Raw genomic sequence first — 18,047 nt, forward strand, 5'->3', positions numbered from 1 at the left:
GCTATCTAGACTAGTGGCCTGATTTTCAAAATGTGCCAAGTACCCGCAATTGCCACTGAAGTAAAGGGGATACTCAGCACCTCTGAAACGTCAGCCTAAAGGTTCCATTTGGGTTGCACTGGAGGGGTGAGGGCGGAGGAAAGAGGGATGAGGGCCCCTTTCTGGTAGTGGATGTGCAAACAAACAAAGACAATCCCAATCGTGAGATTCCCCTCTAACGCTACTGAGAAGAGAAGAGCCCCAGGCCTGGGATTTTCAGCATCTGCCATGGTATGCAGCAGCTGCACATATTCCATATATAGAAGGGGAGTCTGTCCAGCACTTCACATTTACTTTTAGGAGATCGATCTTCTTCAGATTCTGCCTCCCCAAAGCCTGGGCCTGGGATCTTTTCCTTTCCCTGTACAAGGTGATTTCCCTCCCGAAAGCTCCTGATTAAGGGGCGTTCGGAGCAGTTTCAGGGTTGTTCCCCCCCCCCCCCCCAATCTCCATGAATCTGACCACAGGGGTCTCTCGTAACAAAATTGCTAAGAATTTCCAACTGGACTCTGTAATCTCAGCGCCTGGTATCAAGAGGGGGGAGAGTGACATGAAATCACTGACTTGTGACATACATTCCTCAGCAGCAGCAGCTGCCTCCTAATGACAGCTAATAAAGGGAATCTTCTCCTGACAGAGCTGCATGCCTGCCATGGGACTGGAATGTGCCCCCGATAAATCCACAGATAACCTAGGAAGCAGGGATCACACCCAAACGGTATAAAAGACCAGCCAGGGGAGGGAGAAAACAGGACAAGGAAGAGAGAGAAAGAGAGACCCGAAGGGACATCTCAGAAGAAGCTTGAACGTTCCCATTGTCCAAACCGATCCAGAGGGATGGACACTAAAGGTTCATTTTCCTGCGGGATCCTGTTGCTGCTGCTCATTCAGTTCCAGTCCAGCAGAACCAACCCCATCTACGGCCTCAGCCCTGCCAAAGAACTGGCCAGCATGGAGGTGAGGACTCTTTGCTTTGTGTTGTTAGACTCTCCAGGGCTCCGCCGAGCGCGGTGTGGTGCCAACACCTTTCTCTAGTGCAGTAATGTAGCTAGCAGAGACCCACAGGGGACAAGGTGACCCAGCCAACTGCACTGTCAGCTCCAAACCATTTTAAGATGGGGCTCTCGCGTCAGAGAACCCAGAACCCTTGAGGGACTGATCCTGTCAGCTAGCGGGTTCATCTGATGATCCTTGGTGGTAGCAGGGATGAAGAGGGTCCCGAGGCTGTGGAACATCTGCCTCTTTAATACAGAAACCGTCTTTCCTTAAGGCGCTAATAGAACTTAGGGACATTCCTCTAGAAGGAATTATAAAAGGATCAGTGTAGCTTTAGAAGAGGAGACAATGGGTTTTTTGAGATGAGGTCTCTCATACGATTTCTCTCACTAAGGTACAGGTGCGCCGAAGCAGAAGACAGTGTGTGCATTCACATTTGGGAAACACGAGGAAAGACCCAGGGTTTGTGTGGGCAGGAGATGAGCAGGGGATTGGGGCAGATGGGTGGGAACTTTTAGAAGATTCATTCATTACTTTTTAAAAAAAATGAATGGTTTGATCACAAAGCTGGACTCCCTCAGAAAAGCCCCCAGAGCTGGGAAATGATTATGCACCTGTGGGATTTATGGTGTCCATTGCCATAGCAACCAACATTCAGGTTCCGTCGTGCATGATGAAGGAGCCCAGTGACTTCAATAGGATTATATATTTGCTTTAAGTTAAACATCTGCTTAAGTGCTTTGCTGGATTGGGACCGGTGTGAGCAGCCCTGTATAGGACCAAGCCCTTAAAGAACAAGCTCCCTAAAAGTATTAGAACAACCCCCCAGAATAAAACAGGCAAAAGTTAAGCCAAACTGTTAAATTTTGCATGGAGCCTCGTAGCTAGGTTCTGGCTCTTGCAAAGTGCCCAGAGGAGAGGATCCCACAGGCAGCACCCCCCAGAAGGTAGCTGCTCACTGGAGGGGGTTGAAACCTAGGAAGGGACAGCAAGAGGCTCTGAGCTGTTTTGAGCTGCTCTGGAAGTGAGACCCAATTCCACGTTATTCAGGGCTTTAAAACTCATCTTGAGTGATGAGCGATCCTCAGAAGTGAGCAGGAAGCCAGTGCAAAGACTGGTGTGAAGGCTTTCTAGATGTGTGCACCCCACGCGACTGTAGGGATAGCAACACTGTTCCACACCAAGGGCAGCTTCTGGGCGAGATCAAGAGTTTGTCTCTGTAAAGCCTCTCGCAACAGCCTGGCGGGGGACAGATGCAGGTGACCCCTTCCGAGGTCTGCAAAAGAAGGGGAACGCTGGCAGCTTTTTGACCAGGTACAGAGGAGCACTGCAGGCCACTGCTGCTAGCTAAGAACCTGGAGCAGAGATGGACCCAGAAGGACATCGAGGCAGTGAACCACCCCTTCCATCTTAGGGGATGTGTACACAACACCTGGGAGGGTGCTTCTCAGTGGGGGTAGACAGAGATGTGCTAGCTCTACTCAAGCCAGGACGCTACAAATAGCAGTGTGGCTGGGGTGGGGGGGGCTCAGGCTAGCCACCCAAGCACAACCCTGCCCAACCCCCCGGGTATGTGCTCACACAGGGGCAGAGTAACAAGACTGTAGGGTCTGGGTGGAACAAAGAAGACAGAGGGGAGGTGACCCTACAGCCCAGCCTGCACACAGTCTCCCCAGACCCTGTGGCAATAGGACGACTGCTATTTTCAGTGGTTAGGCAAAGGTTGAGCGGGTAGGAAGGCAAGGGGGAAATCACAGGGATGGGTGTTTCAGTCTGTGCCCTTCTCTCGCAGGCTCTGTTGGAGAGGCTGGAGGACAAGTTCTCACTGATGGAAGCCCTGGAGTCCAACCCTGATCTTCAGGAGCCCGAAGCTCAGCAAGAGACTCCACCAGAACTCTTCGATGACAGCAGCGACCAGCAGCCCAAACCCAGGCCAGCCCCCAGCGCCCCTCTGTCCTATAGGGACCCCATCCTCAAGCGACTGAGGGGACTGCAAGCTCCCAAGATGATGAGAGACTCAGGCTGCTTTGGGAGAAGAATTGACAGGATCGGCTCTCTGAGTGGAATGGGCTGCAATGGTGAGTCCCTCCTAACCTAACTCATTATAAACGGATGATTATTTATGTGGGTTACTGTAGCTCCTAGGAAGCTTAGTCGTGGACCAGCACCCCATTGTGTTAGGCGCTGTACAAACTCAGAACAAAAGGATGATCTCTGTATGGACCTTACAGCCTAGAGACAACCTGATGGACATCCCTGTCCTGTCAAACCACCGTCATCTGCTCACATTCCCACTCCTCTCCTTCCTGCTCATTACACATCTCACCCCTTTTGCCTTAGCCTCTCTTCCCGTCCTTTCCCCGCTCTTATCTTCGGGCCTTTACCAACTACCCCTATGTCTAGAACAGCCCCCTTGAACCAGGCTCCCTTCTCCAAATCCAGCCTTGAAACCCACCTCATCCTTCTCCTGAACTGGCGGCCTGTGTCCTGTCCAAAGTTTATCTCCCTTTATTGAGACTCTATGCAGTGAGGACCTTCTTGTCTATGGCTCTGATCTTGCCATTGGATCTATTCGGCTGGGAGCTGCATGGGCACAAGGGGCCACATGCAGGATCTAAGCCTATTTTTGCACATCATCATCATGCAAATTAGTGCCACTATATACATTTATTTAAATAACGGTATTAATAGCGTAGGGACATGGCAAGGTGCTTGGATACCACGGTGATAGGCACAGCATAAAAACCTGGATAGAGAGATGCTTCTGCTACCAAAGACATCTTGCTTTTAAAGAAATGATGCACGTTAGTGTAGGCCTGTAATTTGGCTTTTGCTTTTAAAAAAGGAAAACATTTAAAACAAAAGCATTTTAGTGACATTTGTTTAGATTTAGAAAAATCTCAGTATAAATAGTGTTTGATTTGGATTTAACCACTTCCCCACCCCTGCCAATGGTGATTGCAAACCAATCGTTGCAGCATTAGGCTGGGGCACGAGAACCTGAGAAAATTAGACTGACTGATCTGTTTTCATTGACCGATCTGAGTGAAGTACAAAGTGTAAACCCAACCGCAGAAATGGGGAGAAGTAATTTAGGCGATGGCCACGCTACAGACTTCTGCCGGCATGGCTGTGTCGCTCGGGGCGGGATGAGGTGTGATTTGTGACCAACTGAGCTGTGCCAGAAAAAGCCACGGGTACAGATGCAGTTCTCTCAGTGAAGCTGTGCTTTTATGGCTCAGGACAGAGAGGGGGAACGGGCTGGAATAAATTATGCCTGCAAAAGCCCAGCACTTTACTGGTACAGGAAAACACCAGTATCCTATACAGACGAGGCGCTCCTGGTGCGGACATGGCCTAGGATTTTTCAAAGCCAGATCTTCAGCTGTGTAAACTGGCTTCATTGACTCAGAGCCACGCTGATTAACACCAGCTGAGGATCTAGCCCATATTTTAATAATCTACAGTGGTTCTTAGTAACAAAATAATTGTTTTGCAAGTTTATTATAATTAGGCTTGGCAGAATTTCATATTCTAACAAATATATAGATGTTTATTTTTAAGCAGTTTTATCCTTTACATTTTCAGTGGCAGGAAATTAACAGGGGGAGGGGACAGAATTCGCTATGACAGCAGACACGGAGATTCAAAAGTTAAAGTTTTGGAAGAGTCAGGAACACAAGCGGTCAACATCACATGTCAAAACATATCCAGTAAATATCCTTACATCAAACTCTACTAAGTTCAAGCAGCAGCTTACTTCGCTTAGCTGTAAATTTCAATGATTAATCCGTGGCAATATTTTTTGTTTGTTTCACAAGTAACCCATTGGGTGTATGGTGAAATTGACATCTACTGACATTTACCCATAAAAATCGAATCCTGCCAAGCCTAGTTATAATTTTTAAACTGACACTGTCCTTTAAAAGCAGCCCTAGGAGTGATTTCTGACACCATCACATAGAGAAGCATCTTTCTTTAACCCCCCGACAATTTATATTAACCCAGGATTTAACAATACGGCTCAGCTCTTGTATAGTGATTTTCATCCATAGATCGTAATGTGCTTTATAATAGAGTGTAAAGTCTCATTCTATTCCCATGGGAAAACTGAGGTACAACAAGGCAAAGTGGTTTGCCAAAGGCCACCCAACAAAACCACCTTCTGTGTTTTACTAAAGGACGCAGCTTGAGGATTTGATTTTCAAAGCACAGACCTAGGATGAGGATGGCAAGCACTGAAAGACAGAGCAAAGTGCATTCAAGGTCTCCCCATTTTCCTGACATAACTCTTATTTCATGACTTGCTTGCAGGTTTCAGGAAGAATTAAGGCGACTCTCCAGTGCTCTGAAGAATGTGTTCCAGTGCCGATTTCTCCCAGGATGCTTTCCATGTGCTTTCTAAACGCTTTCATGGAGAAGTTATTCCAATTTATTTATTTTTATTTATTTATTTATTTGATGTTTTATAAGAACATTTCTTACTTTAGCACCAAAAAAAATCATGTTCAAATAAAACTAACACATTAGTCTTTTATGTTGAATTGTTTTTTCCTGTCTGTTGCATTAAAAAAAAAAATCCATGTACTTTCCTGAATTCAAATGCCTACATTTTATTAATTATCAGAGGGGTAGCCGTGTTAGTCTGCATCTGTAAAAAGCAACAGAGGGTCCTGTGGCACCTTGTAGACTAACAGACGTATTGGAGCATAAGCTTTCGTGGGTGCGATGTGTCTGACGAAGTGGGTATTCACCCACGAAAACTTATGCTCCAATACATCTGTTAGTCTATAAGGTGCCACAGGACTCTTTCTCGCTTTTTACATTTTATTAGGTGCACTGCCATAGGTGAGGCAGGATCTCACAGTTTACTGACTCAAAGGCAGTATGCCTGGGAGAGATGGGACAGAGACTTTCTATCACTAGGAGTCAGTTTGTAAAATACTTAGGGGTGGTGGAAGATGGCTAATTGCTTGTGTTTAACTGCGCAGACCAAATTAAGGCTCTAAGCACCGAGGGAGAAATCCATTATCAGCTGCTTTTAGATTCACAGCCCAAGTGTGGCCTTTGCAGCATTAACACCTTCAGTGGGAGGCAGGACTCCTTGGCACTCTGGGACTTTACACCAGAGTTTCCAGGGCTTGGGGGAAAGGTTCCTGAACTCTGCAGGTTCAAATACCGTGATTCTGCAGCCCTTTCTGTTTAACATTGGCCAGCTTCAGTGGACACCCCCTCACCCTTAATCACTGCCATATGCACGCTGTGGGCTTGATCCTGATTTCATTTACACTCGTGTAGTTGCTGACCTCAATGGATTTAACTCCTGATTTACACCCATGATCTGAATCAGGCCCAGCCAAAGATCTAAAATGAGGCCCCTAAATCCATGTTTAGGCACCTAAATCAAGTTCCTAGGCTAAATAAGTAGCCTAATTTCCAAAAGTGCCTAATCCCCAGTAGTTTACATTGAGGACTATGCAAGCAATGGGTTCCAGGCACTTTTGGAAATAAGGCTACTTATTTGGGTGTCAAACTTTAGGCATCAATTTCTGAAAATCTTGCCCCCCCCGCCAGCTTTTCCTCACAACACACCCCAAGGACAGTTCTGGCTAATGGGACAGCAAGACATTGGTCTCTGCACCGGTGCCGAAATGAATTTGGCCCAGCAGGTCTAACCATGATCTCAAACATGCTAGTGGAAAACAGGAGTAACCCACTGAAGGCGATAGAGTTATGCTGGGGAAAGTCAAGCTGCCTGGGAATTATACTTGCTCACACAGAGATTAAAGGTGGCCCAAAGGGTGCAGCCATAAATGAAAGGGTGTGGATGGGTTTGCTTTGTCTCACACCCTCTTGCTAGCTGCTTTTCCTGCCGCACTTCCCCATCCCCCTTCTCAGCCTGCGAGTTTCACCCATCTTCAGCATGGCAGATCTGCAGGAGTTATGCTACCCGGCCAGCTACATCAGGTTTCTGACCAACTGTCCTTGATGTGCAACTGATGCTCTGTATATTATTGCTTACATTGGCACAGAGATTGCCACTCGACTTGCACCCACTTACCCCCGCTGCATTTGGCCTAGTGACTTGTACCGGGGGAAGATCAGTAACTTGCTGCCCACTGATACATTGCCCCTGTTTAACAACAACCCTAGAGCGATGTGATTTTTGTGTTAGAAAGAGCTGCTTCTTCCCACCGACAATCCACGCTGGTAACATCATCCCCAACACAAGGCCACAAACAGCAAAGACCCAGTAACACAATGTAACAGTATCAAAGCAGGGTTCTTTGTCCATACAATGGCCCAGGACTCGTCGGGGCAGTTACTTCGCGGTAGCTCGGAACTGAAGAGCTGAGGGCTAGGGAATTCATTTCCTTTCTCTGAAACAGAGGCGGTTTCACAGTTTACCTCCTTAGGGTGATTCTACCTGGCAGAGACACAGTGTCTGTCCACCCACTAAAACTAACTGTGTAGACAGCAGCTTGGGATAGCCACTCCTGCACGTATTTGGGGGATGGGGTGGCTAGTGCAAGCCACCCCCCACGCTGCAGCCACACTGCCATTTTTAGCACGCTAACTTGAGCTGAGGAAGTGCCTCTGTCTACCTGTGTTGGGAAGCATGCTCCTGGCTGCTGGGTAGACATACTCATGTGACTATCCCTCTATTTACACAGAGGAAGCAATGCCAGCGATCATAGAATATCAGGGTTGGAAGGGACCTCAGGAGGTCATCTAGTCCAAGCCCCTGCTCAAAGCAGGACCAATCCCCAACTATTTTTTTTGGTCCTAGATCCCTAAGTGCCCCCCCCCGGACTGAACTCACAACCCTGGGTTTAGCAGGCCAATACTCAAATCACTGAGCTATCCCTCCCCCCACTATCTAGTGCCCATGGTAATAAATAAATTAATAGAGCTATCCCATCTCCTAGAACTGGAAGGGACCTTGCAAGGTCATTGAGTCCAGCCCCCTGCCTTCACTAGCAGGACCAAGTACTGATTTGGCCCCAGATCCCTATGTGGCCCCCTCAAGGATTGAACTCACAACCCTGAGTTTAGCAGGCCAATGCTCGGATAGTAACTGGATCTCACTTGTTTCTTAGTTCTGATGAGGGCCATGTCAGGAAGCGAGCACAACTCTGGTCTATGGTTCTAGCCCATGCTCTTCCCACCAATTACGTGAGGCCTTTTCCAACTGTGCCTACCCTTGTGCCACTACTTCACAGTAGTGGCACAAGTGCCTATGGGTGGGGCACTGACAACCCTGCTGCAATAAATACTCAAAGGGGTAAGAGAGGATGGGATGACCTGGGGTTTTTATAATGGGCTGCAGAGTTCTATTTCCACATCTAGGCCAGGAGTTCAAATCCCCCACAGGGCAGAAGCAACAGCAGCTGTAAGCATGTGCCCTGTCCAATGGCTTGCATGAAGTGAGCTGTTGGTCTCAATTCATTTCCTAACTGAGCAATGCATCGCAAAAACTACTAGCACAATTACCAGCTGGCTGCAAAGCACAAGAGCCTCTCCTTACTTCACTAGGACCACGTCTACTCTACAGCAACACAGCTCTAGCACTAACACTGCAGCATAAATGTATCCTACAGAGCCAGAAGGCATTTTTCCATTGCAGTAGGTAAACCACCTCTCTGAGCAGCTGTACCTTAGTCAGCAAACCTAGCCATGTCTACAGCAGGGCATAGCTTACAGCTGCCTGGCAGGGGTGTGAACTTTTCTCACCTCTGAGTGCCGTAGCTGGTAACCTAACTTTTAAGCATAAACCAGGCCTCGGTGATGTATATTTGGGTTTAAAGTCTTGCTAGAATAATAATATCCAATGACTGCCTGGATCAGAGGGGTTGGGAGATATGGGACGGAGAACTCGGGTCACCACCAATACACATACAGGTGTAAGGAGAAGGGGGTATCCTGTTCTACCCTCTGCTTATCGGCCAGCAAATTTTTCCTTTTGTGTTGGTGTGACTCCAGCTAACCCAGACAGAGAATACATTGGGGAAAAGAGAGATATTTACACCAATGCATATTGAAATGCTTTGAGTACCAAAGACATTACTGCTGGGAAGAGTAAACATGAGACCAGTTACATGAGCTGCCCTCTCACCCCCAATTCCTACATTAATTGTCAAGAAAGTACCTTGTTGTGTTGGTAAAGCTGATTACGTGACTGATTGTGCCATGGGATGATCAGAGACAACTGGAGCAATGTTGCTTCATTCCCCCACTATTATCTTGGTAGTAAAAACACCTTGTAATGGAGTTACACACAGAGGCTGGAGCTTTTATACCTGGAAAGGGGTGTATGAACTCTGACCCTTGGCTACTGGCATTCTGGGAAATGTAGTTTAAGAGCTGGGTGGGTATTTTGTTCTGGGCATGTCCGTTAAAGAAGATGCTTATAAGAATTAGATTGTTCATGCAAACAGAATGACGAGTCACCTGGTCCCAGATCCTCAAAGGTATTTGGGTGCCTAATGCCCATAGTTCTGCTCAGTTGGTCTCCCAGATGAGTATTGGGTTTTTCAATGAAAGCTTTTAATGCTTTTCTGCTGGGGTCAAATTGGACTGGCTCCCAGTGGCAGAACAGAAAGTTTGTGTGTGCGCGGTGAGGGGAGGGTATTGCCATCTTGTGCTCCAGAATCTGAGGTTTCATTTTAAAACTTCAGCTTGAGAACGGAGTGTAGCTGCAGCAGTGATGTCTGCCTCAGTCTGCTCACAGCCTGTGCAATAGCTCTGAACCACCCCCTACTGATCTCCATGGAGCATTAACGTTGCATCCTGGCAATGAGGAGGATCATTCAAATGTCCCCGGCACACCTTTGCTGCTGCTGAAAGCACTCCTGGCAGGAGGACAGCTATGTTATGCACAAGCTACTGTGAGTGATGTCACCAGTGGGTGGTGTTTGGTTTGGGGGAAGACCCCCCCACCCTCAAACTATTATATCCTATGAAATGGTTTTATACTCCCGTTCCCTGCTTCCTTAGCCTGGCCTCCCCCCTCTCTCATTAGCAATCTCAGTGGAGATGACAAGCCTAGATTGATGAGTAAACTCCATTTTCATCCCTGGAGGTGGTTGCTCCTGGAAGGTCATCATGGAGGATGCTGGCCCTGCTGCTACACCTGCCCTGGGGACTTCATTCTCTGGTGCAATCATGAGGCACCTGTCATGAGTGTCACATATATAAGGGCTCTAGCTCCACAGGACTGACTGCCATTGCTTCAACGGGCACAAAAGCAGGCCCTCAGTGAGCAATACACCACGTGAGGCCTACCTGATGTTTCTCTTAGAGGAGAGCGTTTCATAAACAGCCCTATCCTACCCATCCACACCCGCCAGCAGCGAGACAGGCGGGAGCTGCCAGAAACCAGCCCCATGCCCCAGAGCGACCCCATGGGAGGCGCTCCAGGGGAAGGGAAGATAATAACAATCCCAGCTCTAGCAATCAATCCCGTCCTTGCTGGAGCTGCATGTCATGCCATCAAGCAAAACCTCTGGAGACACACTGAGGCTTTGAAAATTATTCCTCCCCGCTCAGCCCCCTCCAGGGGCAAAATACTCATAAAATCAGTGGAATGTGCTAAATATGGAAGGAAGAGTCGGAGCTGCCTGACCTAAAGCCAGGTGGCTCCAGTATCAACAGCAAGCCAGTTCCTGGTGGAACAAGTCTGTGTTTGCTGCAGGTATTATGTTAATAGACTCTGCAGTCTGGGAGAACCAGATTGCAAGAGGAGGCTGTCTAGGAAAAGCATCTGGGTTTTTATTGCTACACACATAAACATACCGAACTGCAAAACTCCCCCTGGGGAACGTCAGAGCCAGTTCTGATCACGGCTCCACTGAGAGGAGATAGTTTGGGAAATATAAATCCGGAAAAACTTTAGCATTGATGGATTCTACACGCCAAGAGCATTGTCCCCTAAAGTCCTTGGCAACAGCCAAACTGCTCAACGGAGTCCATTGGAGTGTCACCGACAGAGTGACCCGACCCAGACAGGTCATGGTCTGCTCTGGAGAGGATCAGCCCCAGAGGGGCAGTGCTGTGTAGTGGTTAGGGCTCTCAAACCCACTCCCACATGTGTTTTGGGAGAGTCACTTCCATGCTCTGTGAATCAGTTTCCCCATCTAACAGAAGGTACACTAATACTTTCCTACCTGAAAGGAGGGTTTGCGAGGCCGAGTTAACCGAGTTCAGAGGGTTGTGTGAAAGGTACTATAGAGAGTAGCCCAGTGTTACTGGGTTTGCAGCATATTTGAAAATATAGATGATCCCTCGTTACCCTGGAGGGGTTTGTTTTGTTTTGTTTTTTTCAGCTCTCTTCACTGCACTTTTCCAGCCCTTTAATCCACTTCACTGATACCCACAAACAAACTCCCAGCCACTTATGCAGCTGCAATTCACCGTGACTCTAATTCCTTCCCACCAAGATCTCTGCTCTGGCCTGAGCTGCACTTTGTGCTCATCACCACAAATGTAAACTGTACGGCAAGACCTTAAATGGCCTCTTGACTCTCTGCTTGTCTTTGTCTAAAAGATCCTGTCTGTAGTTTAGGGACAACTAGAGCTAGTTTGAAAATCGTTGTAGGAAACGTCAGTGTTCCAGGTCCCTGAATCTAGCCTAGCTGAAATGTACTACCTCCCTGACAGCTGTTCTGGGCCTGCATATAATAACCATCATCAGGCCGAGCTCTTACACAACTTCAAACAAAGTCCCATCATGCAAGCGATTGAGGAAGATGATCTGCAGAAGAGCTCTGCGCATGCGTGGAAGCTGGTCTCGCTCCCCAACAGAAGTTGTTCCAATGAAAGAGATTACCTCACCCTCCTTGGCTTGCTGATACTTAGGGTCACCATTTTCAGTCCTGGCTACCTAAAACCTGCTTCCTAAATCTATATTTGGGCACTTCAGTATTAACGGCCTGATTTCACAAGGCGCTGAGTGTCCAGCAGCCGCCACTGACCTCAGGGGTATTACGAAGAGCTCAAGCACCTCTGATAATCAGGCCAGTTCTAGTCTATGGGATTTAGGAGCTTGGCTTTAGGCACCCAGCATCGAAAATTGTAACCTGTCTCTCTGCTGGCATTAGCTAGCAGAACTCTTCCTTCAGCATCACATCTCTTGCCGAGCTTCCTCTCTGCAGGACAGCTACCCACCTGCTGATGGGTGCCTAGCTAGCTAGAGAACGCGGTCACACATGCAACAAGGCCCCCTTCATTAGGCGATGCCCCCATCTTGAGGCCCCGCGAGAGCACCCCCACGGTTTTCAATGCAACCTTCTTAGAGACCCACCTTTGTTATTATTTTATATTGAGGGTGAGGTAGGTCCCAGAGGCCCAGGCAGGAGCAGAGTCCCAGAGTGGTAGGTGCTGTACATACACATATGAAGGCCCAGTCCCTGCTCCAAAGAGCTTACACTCTGAGAAAGTGACTGAGGCACAAAAAGTAAAGAGAGAAAGAGAGAGAGAGCTGCAAACCGACATGATTTTACAGCCTAGTGCCTCTATTTAAATTATGCAGCTCACGGGAGGCCCGTGCTGCCTCTCAATCTAGCCCTGCCAGGTGGCTGATTTCTTCCAGGCATTATGGCAGAGGTGGGTGATAAGGGGAGACTTGAAACAGCACAGGGCAGGGTCCTGATGGATCAGTTCAGGGAGGATGTTCCATGCAGAAGGGCTCCTGGATAGACTTCCACTGCGGTTTAGCACTGGGCTTGCATGGCCTCTGCTTAAGAAGTACGGCACACGCATGCATAGAAAAGCCCATTGCCCCCAGCTGCCTTTTCCATGGCACATGGTCTTTCGGTTGGGAGCTGGAGCACTTGCTCTGGTAAGCCCTTGTGCAGCACACATTCAAGTCTTTGCTGCTTAGACTCACTCCAAGGGCAGCGCGTGGGCCCCACCATAAGCACCGAGTCCTATTCACCATCCGCCGTGGGCTGCAGGGGGGTGGTGGAAGCTGCTGGCGCATGGAGATTCAGGAGACCGCTCACAATGGCACCTTTCAGAGGCAGTTAGGGGAAGGGAAGGAAGGAATGGAGGGTCCAGTAACGGACTGAAATGGCTGGAGAGATTCTGTTGGGCACAGTATGGGTATTAGAGCAAAGTTCTCCCCCACTCTAAAGAGACCCCCTCAAGGGAAAGCCTGAGGTGGCGTTATTGGTCAGGGATTAAAACTACAGCTAAAGACCAGGCGTGGGGAGTCAGGCGACTGAGCCAGTAACTCTCCTCCTCTGCAAAGTGTTCAGGTGGGGAGCCCTGCAAGGCGATGTGGCTGGGAGAGAGGGATTCGGCGTAGCTTGGAATGGCAAACCCCCTGCAGACTGTCTAGCCCCAGGCTGCCCTTGGGGCAAACAGCTACCCGTGCAAATCAAGGGCTGATGTTAAAAACAGCGACCCTAGATTAGATACCAAGTAACGATTCAGTGCAGATACAGAAGCAGCTTCCGAAAATATCTCCCCTTCCTCACCCGAGACTCTTCGCATGCATTATAAACGTCAGCTAAAGCTCACAACACCCCAGGAGGGAGGGAAGTGTTATCACCGCCATTACCAAAGGGGGAGATTGAGGCAGAGAGGTCCCATTTCTTGACTAAGGTACCAAAGGGAGCCAGAGCTGCCCAGTCCTACAGAATCCCCCGTCCCTTGCCCTAATGACACCTGACTTCTCCCTAAACGCGACGGTAACATCTTCAGAAGCACTTGCTAATGTATTCTAGTGGTAAACGTGAAAGGAAATTCAAAATCCAACCGTGTCTTGTCCTTCAATTTACAGATTCCAGTTACCAGGCATGGGTCTGAAATACAAAATTGCCCTGACATCCTACACACTTCTCGCACGCCCGGGCTGCAGGCTTTGCTCAAAAAAGGAGGCTGGATCTTTTCAAAACCAGCCTTTGAAAAGTTCTCTCTCCTCCCGCACACTTGACTAACCCCCCTCCAGCTTCCTTCCTAGCACCATTCTTGAAAGAAATCCCAGGTCTCCGGAAGCACGAGCTGGAAGCCCTGTCATCACGCTGACAGGAGTGTTAAACGGTTCTGGGTCTGCAAGGAATGGGACAGAAGGGACAGATTCTCAGCTGGTGCAGGAATGAATGGAGCTCAGCCAATCTATAGAGATCCAGCCCCAAAGAGCCGTGTTGATTTACACCAGCTGAGGACCTGGCCCCACATGTCGAGGTCACTGGCTTTAATGGCAGCTCTGTAGCCAATTCTCCCGCATCCCCCACCACGATGCCCATTCGAGGCTTGCTGGCCAGATGTCCAACACTTGCCTCATTGTTTCCATCGTTAAGGAACAAGAATCCGGAGGCACTGCTGAGAGATAAAGGGGGATGTTTTTTGGTGCTTCTCTCACACCTTTGAAGTGTGAAACCTCTTGAGACAAATCAACAGGAATGCGGTCCTCGCACTGTCATTCCCGCTGGAGCCGACGAGCCTCCGCCGCCCCAAGGGGATGGATAACTTTAAAAGGGAATCTTCTGCCAGCTCCTGTCTCAAGATCCTTTATCGCGGGCAAGTGACAGAATGCGGCGGGGGCTTCATTCCTTGGGCGTGACTCCTTCTGACTCTGCACGTATAAAAAGGGAGGGGTCAAGCTCGCAGCCCATCAGCGAGAGGGGGCAAACCACTGGAGGCGAGAGGAGAACTTGGACTACGGCATGGGCTCGTTGACTGCTGCTGCCCTGCGGTTCCCGCTGCTGCTGCTGCTGTTCAGCATGAAGCCCCAAGGAGGAGCCAACGCTTATCCCGCGTACAGCTCGGCCTCCACTGCGGAACTGGCGGACTTCAAGGTAGGGCGGCAGGCATCACTGTCAGAATGCAATGCAACCAAGGGCTGGGGGAGCAGGGAAGGTGTGCACTGCTTTGCCACTCACTCCATCCCCTAGGGCGATTCTAGGGTTAAACGCTCTCTCCCCCGCTGCCTCTCTGCATTTCAGACCCTGCTGGACCGCCTGGAGGACAAGCTCCCATCAGAAGAAGCCGAGGCAGGTCTGTCCCAAGAAATGAAGGAACAGGATGAGGAAGCCCCAGGAGATGCCTCACGCCCCCTGGCTCCAAGGAACAGCGACTACGTTAGACCCCAAAGAGAAGGCCTGGCCTATGGGCGCAACAGCTGGGAGCTGCCTGAGAAACCTCCGTCTGCCCTGAGGAGCAAGCTACGAGCACTGCTGAACTCGCCACGCAGCATGAGAAGGTTCTCGGATTGCTTTGGCCAACGGATAGATAGAATAGGAGCCCAGAGCGGACTTGGATGCAACAGCTACCGGGTAAGAGGGAGAGGGAATGGCTAGATGACTCAAGCACAGCTGGGGCAATAGAGTAAGGATGAAGCAATGTTACGCTCTGGGCAGAGTTCCCAGGAAGTCAAGGTGGACTGTCTAGTTCAGGTTAAAAGATGGATGATGGATTTTGAGGGGTCTCCTACGCCAACTCTCTTGTTCTTGTGCTGCGGCGTCCAGGTGGATAATTTAAAAAACAGTGGGACTTAAAATAGGTTGGGGGCTCTAGCTTCAGTGAGCCTCTCTCTTACATGTCTTTTCTGAACTCTTAGGAAATTTCAAGTTTTAGAAACGATAATGAGGACTGCGTTCTTTTCTGGCTGAGTCCCTAGCAGTCAGTTCCCTAATTTAACATAAAGTGCTGCAGTGAAAACACGTAACCCCGGTGGAATGGTGCACTCAGACACCAGCCACAAGAACCACCCTAGACAGAATCCTTTCAAGTAGGATGCATTTGATTCCAGAGCAATGGAATCTTCCACCATAAGGACCATAGAAATCAGAGCCCATCTCTTGGGGGTCAGTACAGCATTGTCCCCCTTCAACATCGAGCATTCTGCTCAGTCGAGTTTTTATAAGCCAACCTGAGGGAGTTTCTACCTCTTCTTCCCCCGGGAGACTCATCTGCTATTTAAAAGGTATCAGGGCCAGTAAGTTTCCCTCACTATTCAGACTCAAATGCTGCCTTTTCTTCATTTCAGCACATCGTTCACGGGGCACGTCCTCGATGCAAAATTTACTAGGTTAGATCCCAGCCTCAAAGGATCAACCAGCACGAGGCGGACAACTTTGCAGTCAGCATAGACCAGGGCAAATCCTGTACAGCATCATGTTAGCTAGTCCTGGTTACACCCGAGTCCCAGCGTGGCACTGAACACAATTGTCCTTGTCTACACTGACTGCACAGTTATCACAGTAGCTAACTCGCCTCTTCAAGGTCCCGGTCTCACCCGAGAACACTTTGTAATGATGAAAGGTTAGCCCCCGGTGAACCACACTAAACAATTCCAGCGCCTCATTGCTCTTTGTGTGATTCAAGGATTTAAACATTTATGCCTTCACCACCACATCTTACTCCTGTCTTAGCCGAGCGCTAGCTAGTCTGCTCAAGTAGCCACGCTCTGGCATTGTTCAGGATCACGTGTGGCACACAGTACGATGCGTTACCTTCCCACCACTTTACGATTCCAGCTAGTCACAAACCATGGGAAGGCTCCTCTCGAAGCTTAAATGAGCTACTAAAAAGGAACCAGCTTCCATCCCCTTTTGTGATGAGTTCAGGACAGAGGGGCCCAAACATTTAACACCACAGCAGCCCAGCTGGAGGATGGGGGAAAAGGATCCAGAGGGAAAAGAAAAAAGGGATGCTGCCGGGCTTCTCAATGGGAAGGGATTGCTGATGCACCAATGGCTGCTTTTGTTGCTCCTGTCTTTATCCACCCTTTAAAACCCTGCCTTGCATTCGTTCCGATTCAGCTGGTTTTTAAGAGCAAGGATTGTTGAGTGGTGGGATTCAGGAGATCTAGGGTCAAATCCTGGCTCTGCCACAGACCTCCTGTGTGACAAGTGACTTCATCTCTTTGTAGCCCAACTCCTGCTCTGTTAAATAGGGATAATTCTCCCACTCTCTAGCTGCCTTGACTGTAGTCTCATGTGTGTGTTTATAGTACCTAGCACACCGGGATCCCGCTCTCCGTACCTTTAGGTGCTATTGTGATGACCACTGTTTGGGCAACACACTGGTGACTGAACCAGGGAACTTCAGAGCTGAAGCAGAAGCTGACGGACTTGAGCTAAAGTTCCCTATCTGTAACACGCTCACCAGTAGGTTATGCTCCGATAGCACAAATAACCCCCCAAAGAATAAAGAAATGTACCACCCCTACATTTACTTGTCTTTTTATCTCTCCTTCAGTTTTGAAGCTATACCTGGAGATGGGGGCAATCCTGATCTTCTTCCTCAGATCCCTGGACATCGAAGCTCTTCCAAAGTCAACTGCATCTTCTTAGCTCCTCGCTGGTAACTTATGTTGCAGCAGGGACAGTAGGCAAAACTCAGCTGCCATCTGGCTTCACCCATTTGCAAACAATTTCCCCCCTCCGCCCCCCAGCACCATGAGTCAAACAATGCACAGGATGTTGGCTTTCTCCCTGAAGTGTAAGGGTTAAAGGGTAATTTTAGTCCGTTGTCACTGAAAAGAATCCCAGCCTAGATTTCAGCACCTTGGACAGAAAGTGCAGGTCTGTTTCTTTCATCAAATAAATGAGTGCAATAAAAGGCTACTGTTAATTTTTCCATACCCTGCATGACCTGTCTGTGTGTGTAAAAATGTAGCTCATATTCAGTTAAGAGGCCCACAACAAAATCTCACCGGCCTGCACTAATGCACCCCCTAAATATGAGCAATTGAAGGGTATTGTGGGTCTCCTAACAAGCGCTTGGATTAATGAGCCTATAAACCCCATTTAAGTCTGAGTACAGGCAGTGGCTGGTTTAAGCGTAACGGTATGATAGCTGCTGTATTCACTCAACTGTGCAGAGTATAAAACCAAACACAGTTATCTATAACCAGCTTACGCCTTTCTTCTCCAAGCAAGACACTTGCTGCTTCTGTCCTATGAAAAAATAACCCCCACTCCCACCTACATACAATCCTGACACCTCTGCCCAGTCCCCAAGCTGACAATGCTGTAGCCAAGTGTCTGGCATCTGTTTCACGC

General features: G+C 48.8%; 2 protein-coding genes across 2 annotated transcripts; both read left to right on the plus strand.

Annotated features, from left to right (window-relative positions):
* The first annotated feature begins 765 nt into the window (after positions 1–765).
* LOC128826147 (natriuretic peptides A-like) lies at positions 766–5,570 on the plus strand. The gene is made up of 3 exons (XM_054009281.1): positions 766–996; positions 2,828–3,113; positions 5,350–5,570. Exons 1-3 carry the CDS (start codon positions 877–879, stop codon positions 5,364–5,366), a joined length of 423 nt encoding a protein of 140 aa, XP_053865256.1. The 5' UTR covers positions 766–876; the 3' UTR covers positions 5,367–5,570.
* A 9,101-nt stretch (positions 5,571–14,671) lies between these two features.
* Positions 14,672–17,626, plus strand: LOC128826213 (natriuretic peptides A-like). The gene is made up of 3 exons (XM_054009397.1): positions 14,672–14,837; positions 14,985–15,314; positions 17,242–17,626. The coding sequence occupies exons 1-3, from the start codon at positions 14,706–14,708 to the stop codon at positions 17,245–17,247; spliced, it is 468 nt and encodes a 155-aa protein (XP_053865372.1). The 5' UTR covers positions 14,672–14,705; the 3' UTR covers positions 17,248–17,626.
* The last annotated feature ends 421 nt before the right edge of the window (positions 17,627–18,047 follow it).

Source organism: Malaclemys terrapin, chromosome 19 (assembly GCF_027887155.1).
Source record: "Malaclemys terrapin pileata isolate rMalTer1 chromosome 19, rMalTer1.hap1, whole genome shotgun sequence".
Classification (NCBI taxonomy): Eukaryota; Metazoa; Chordata; order Testudines; family Emydidae; genus Malaclemys; species Malaclemys terrapin.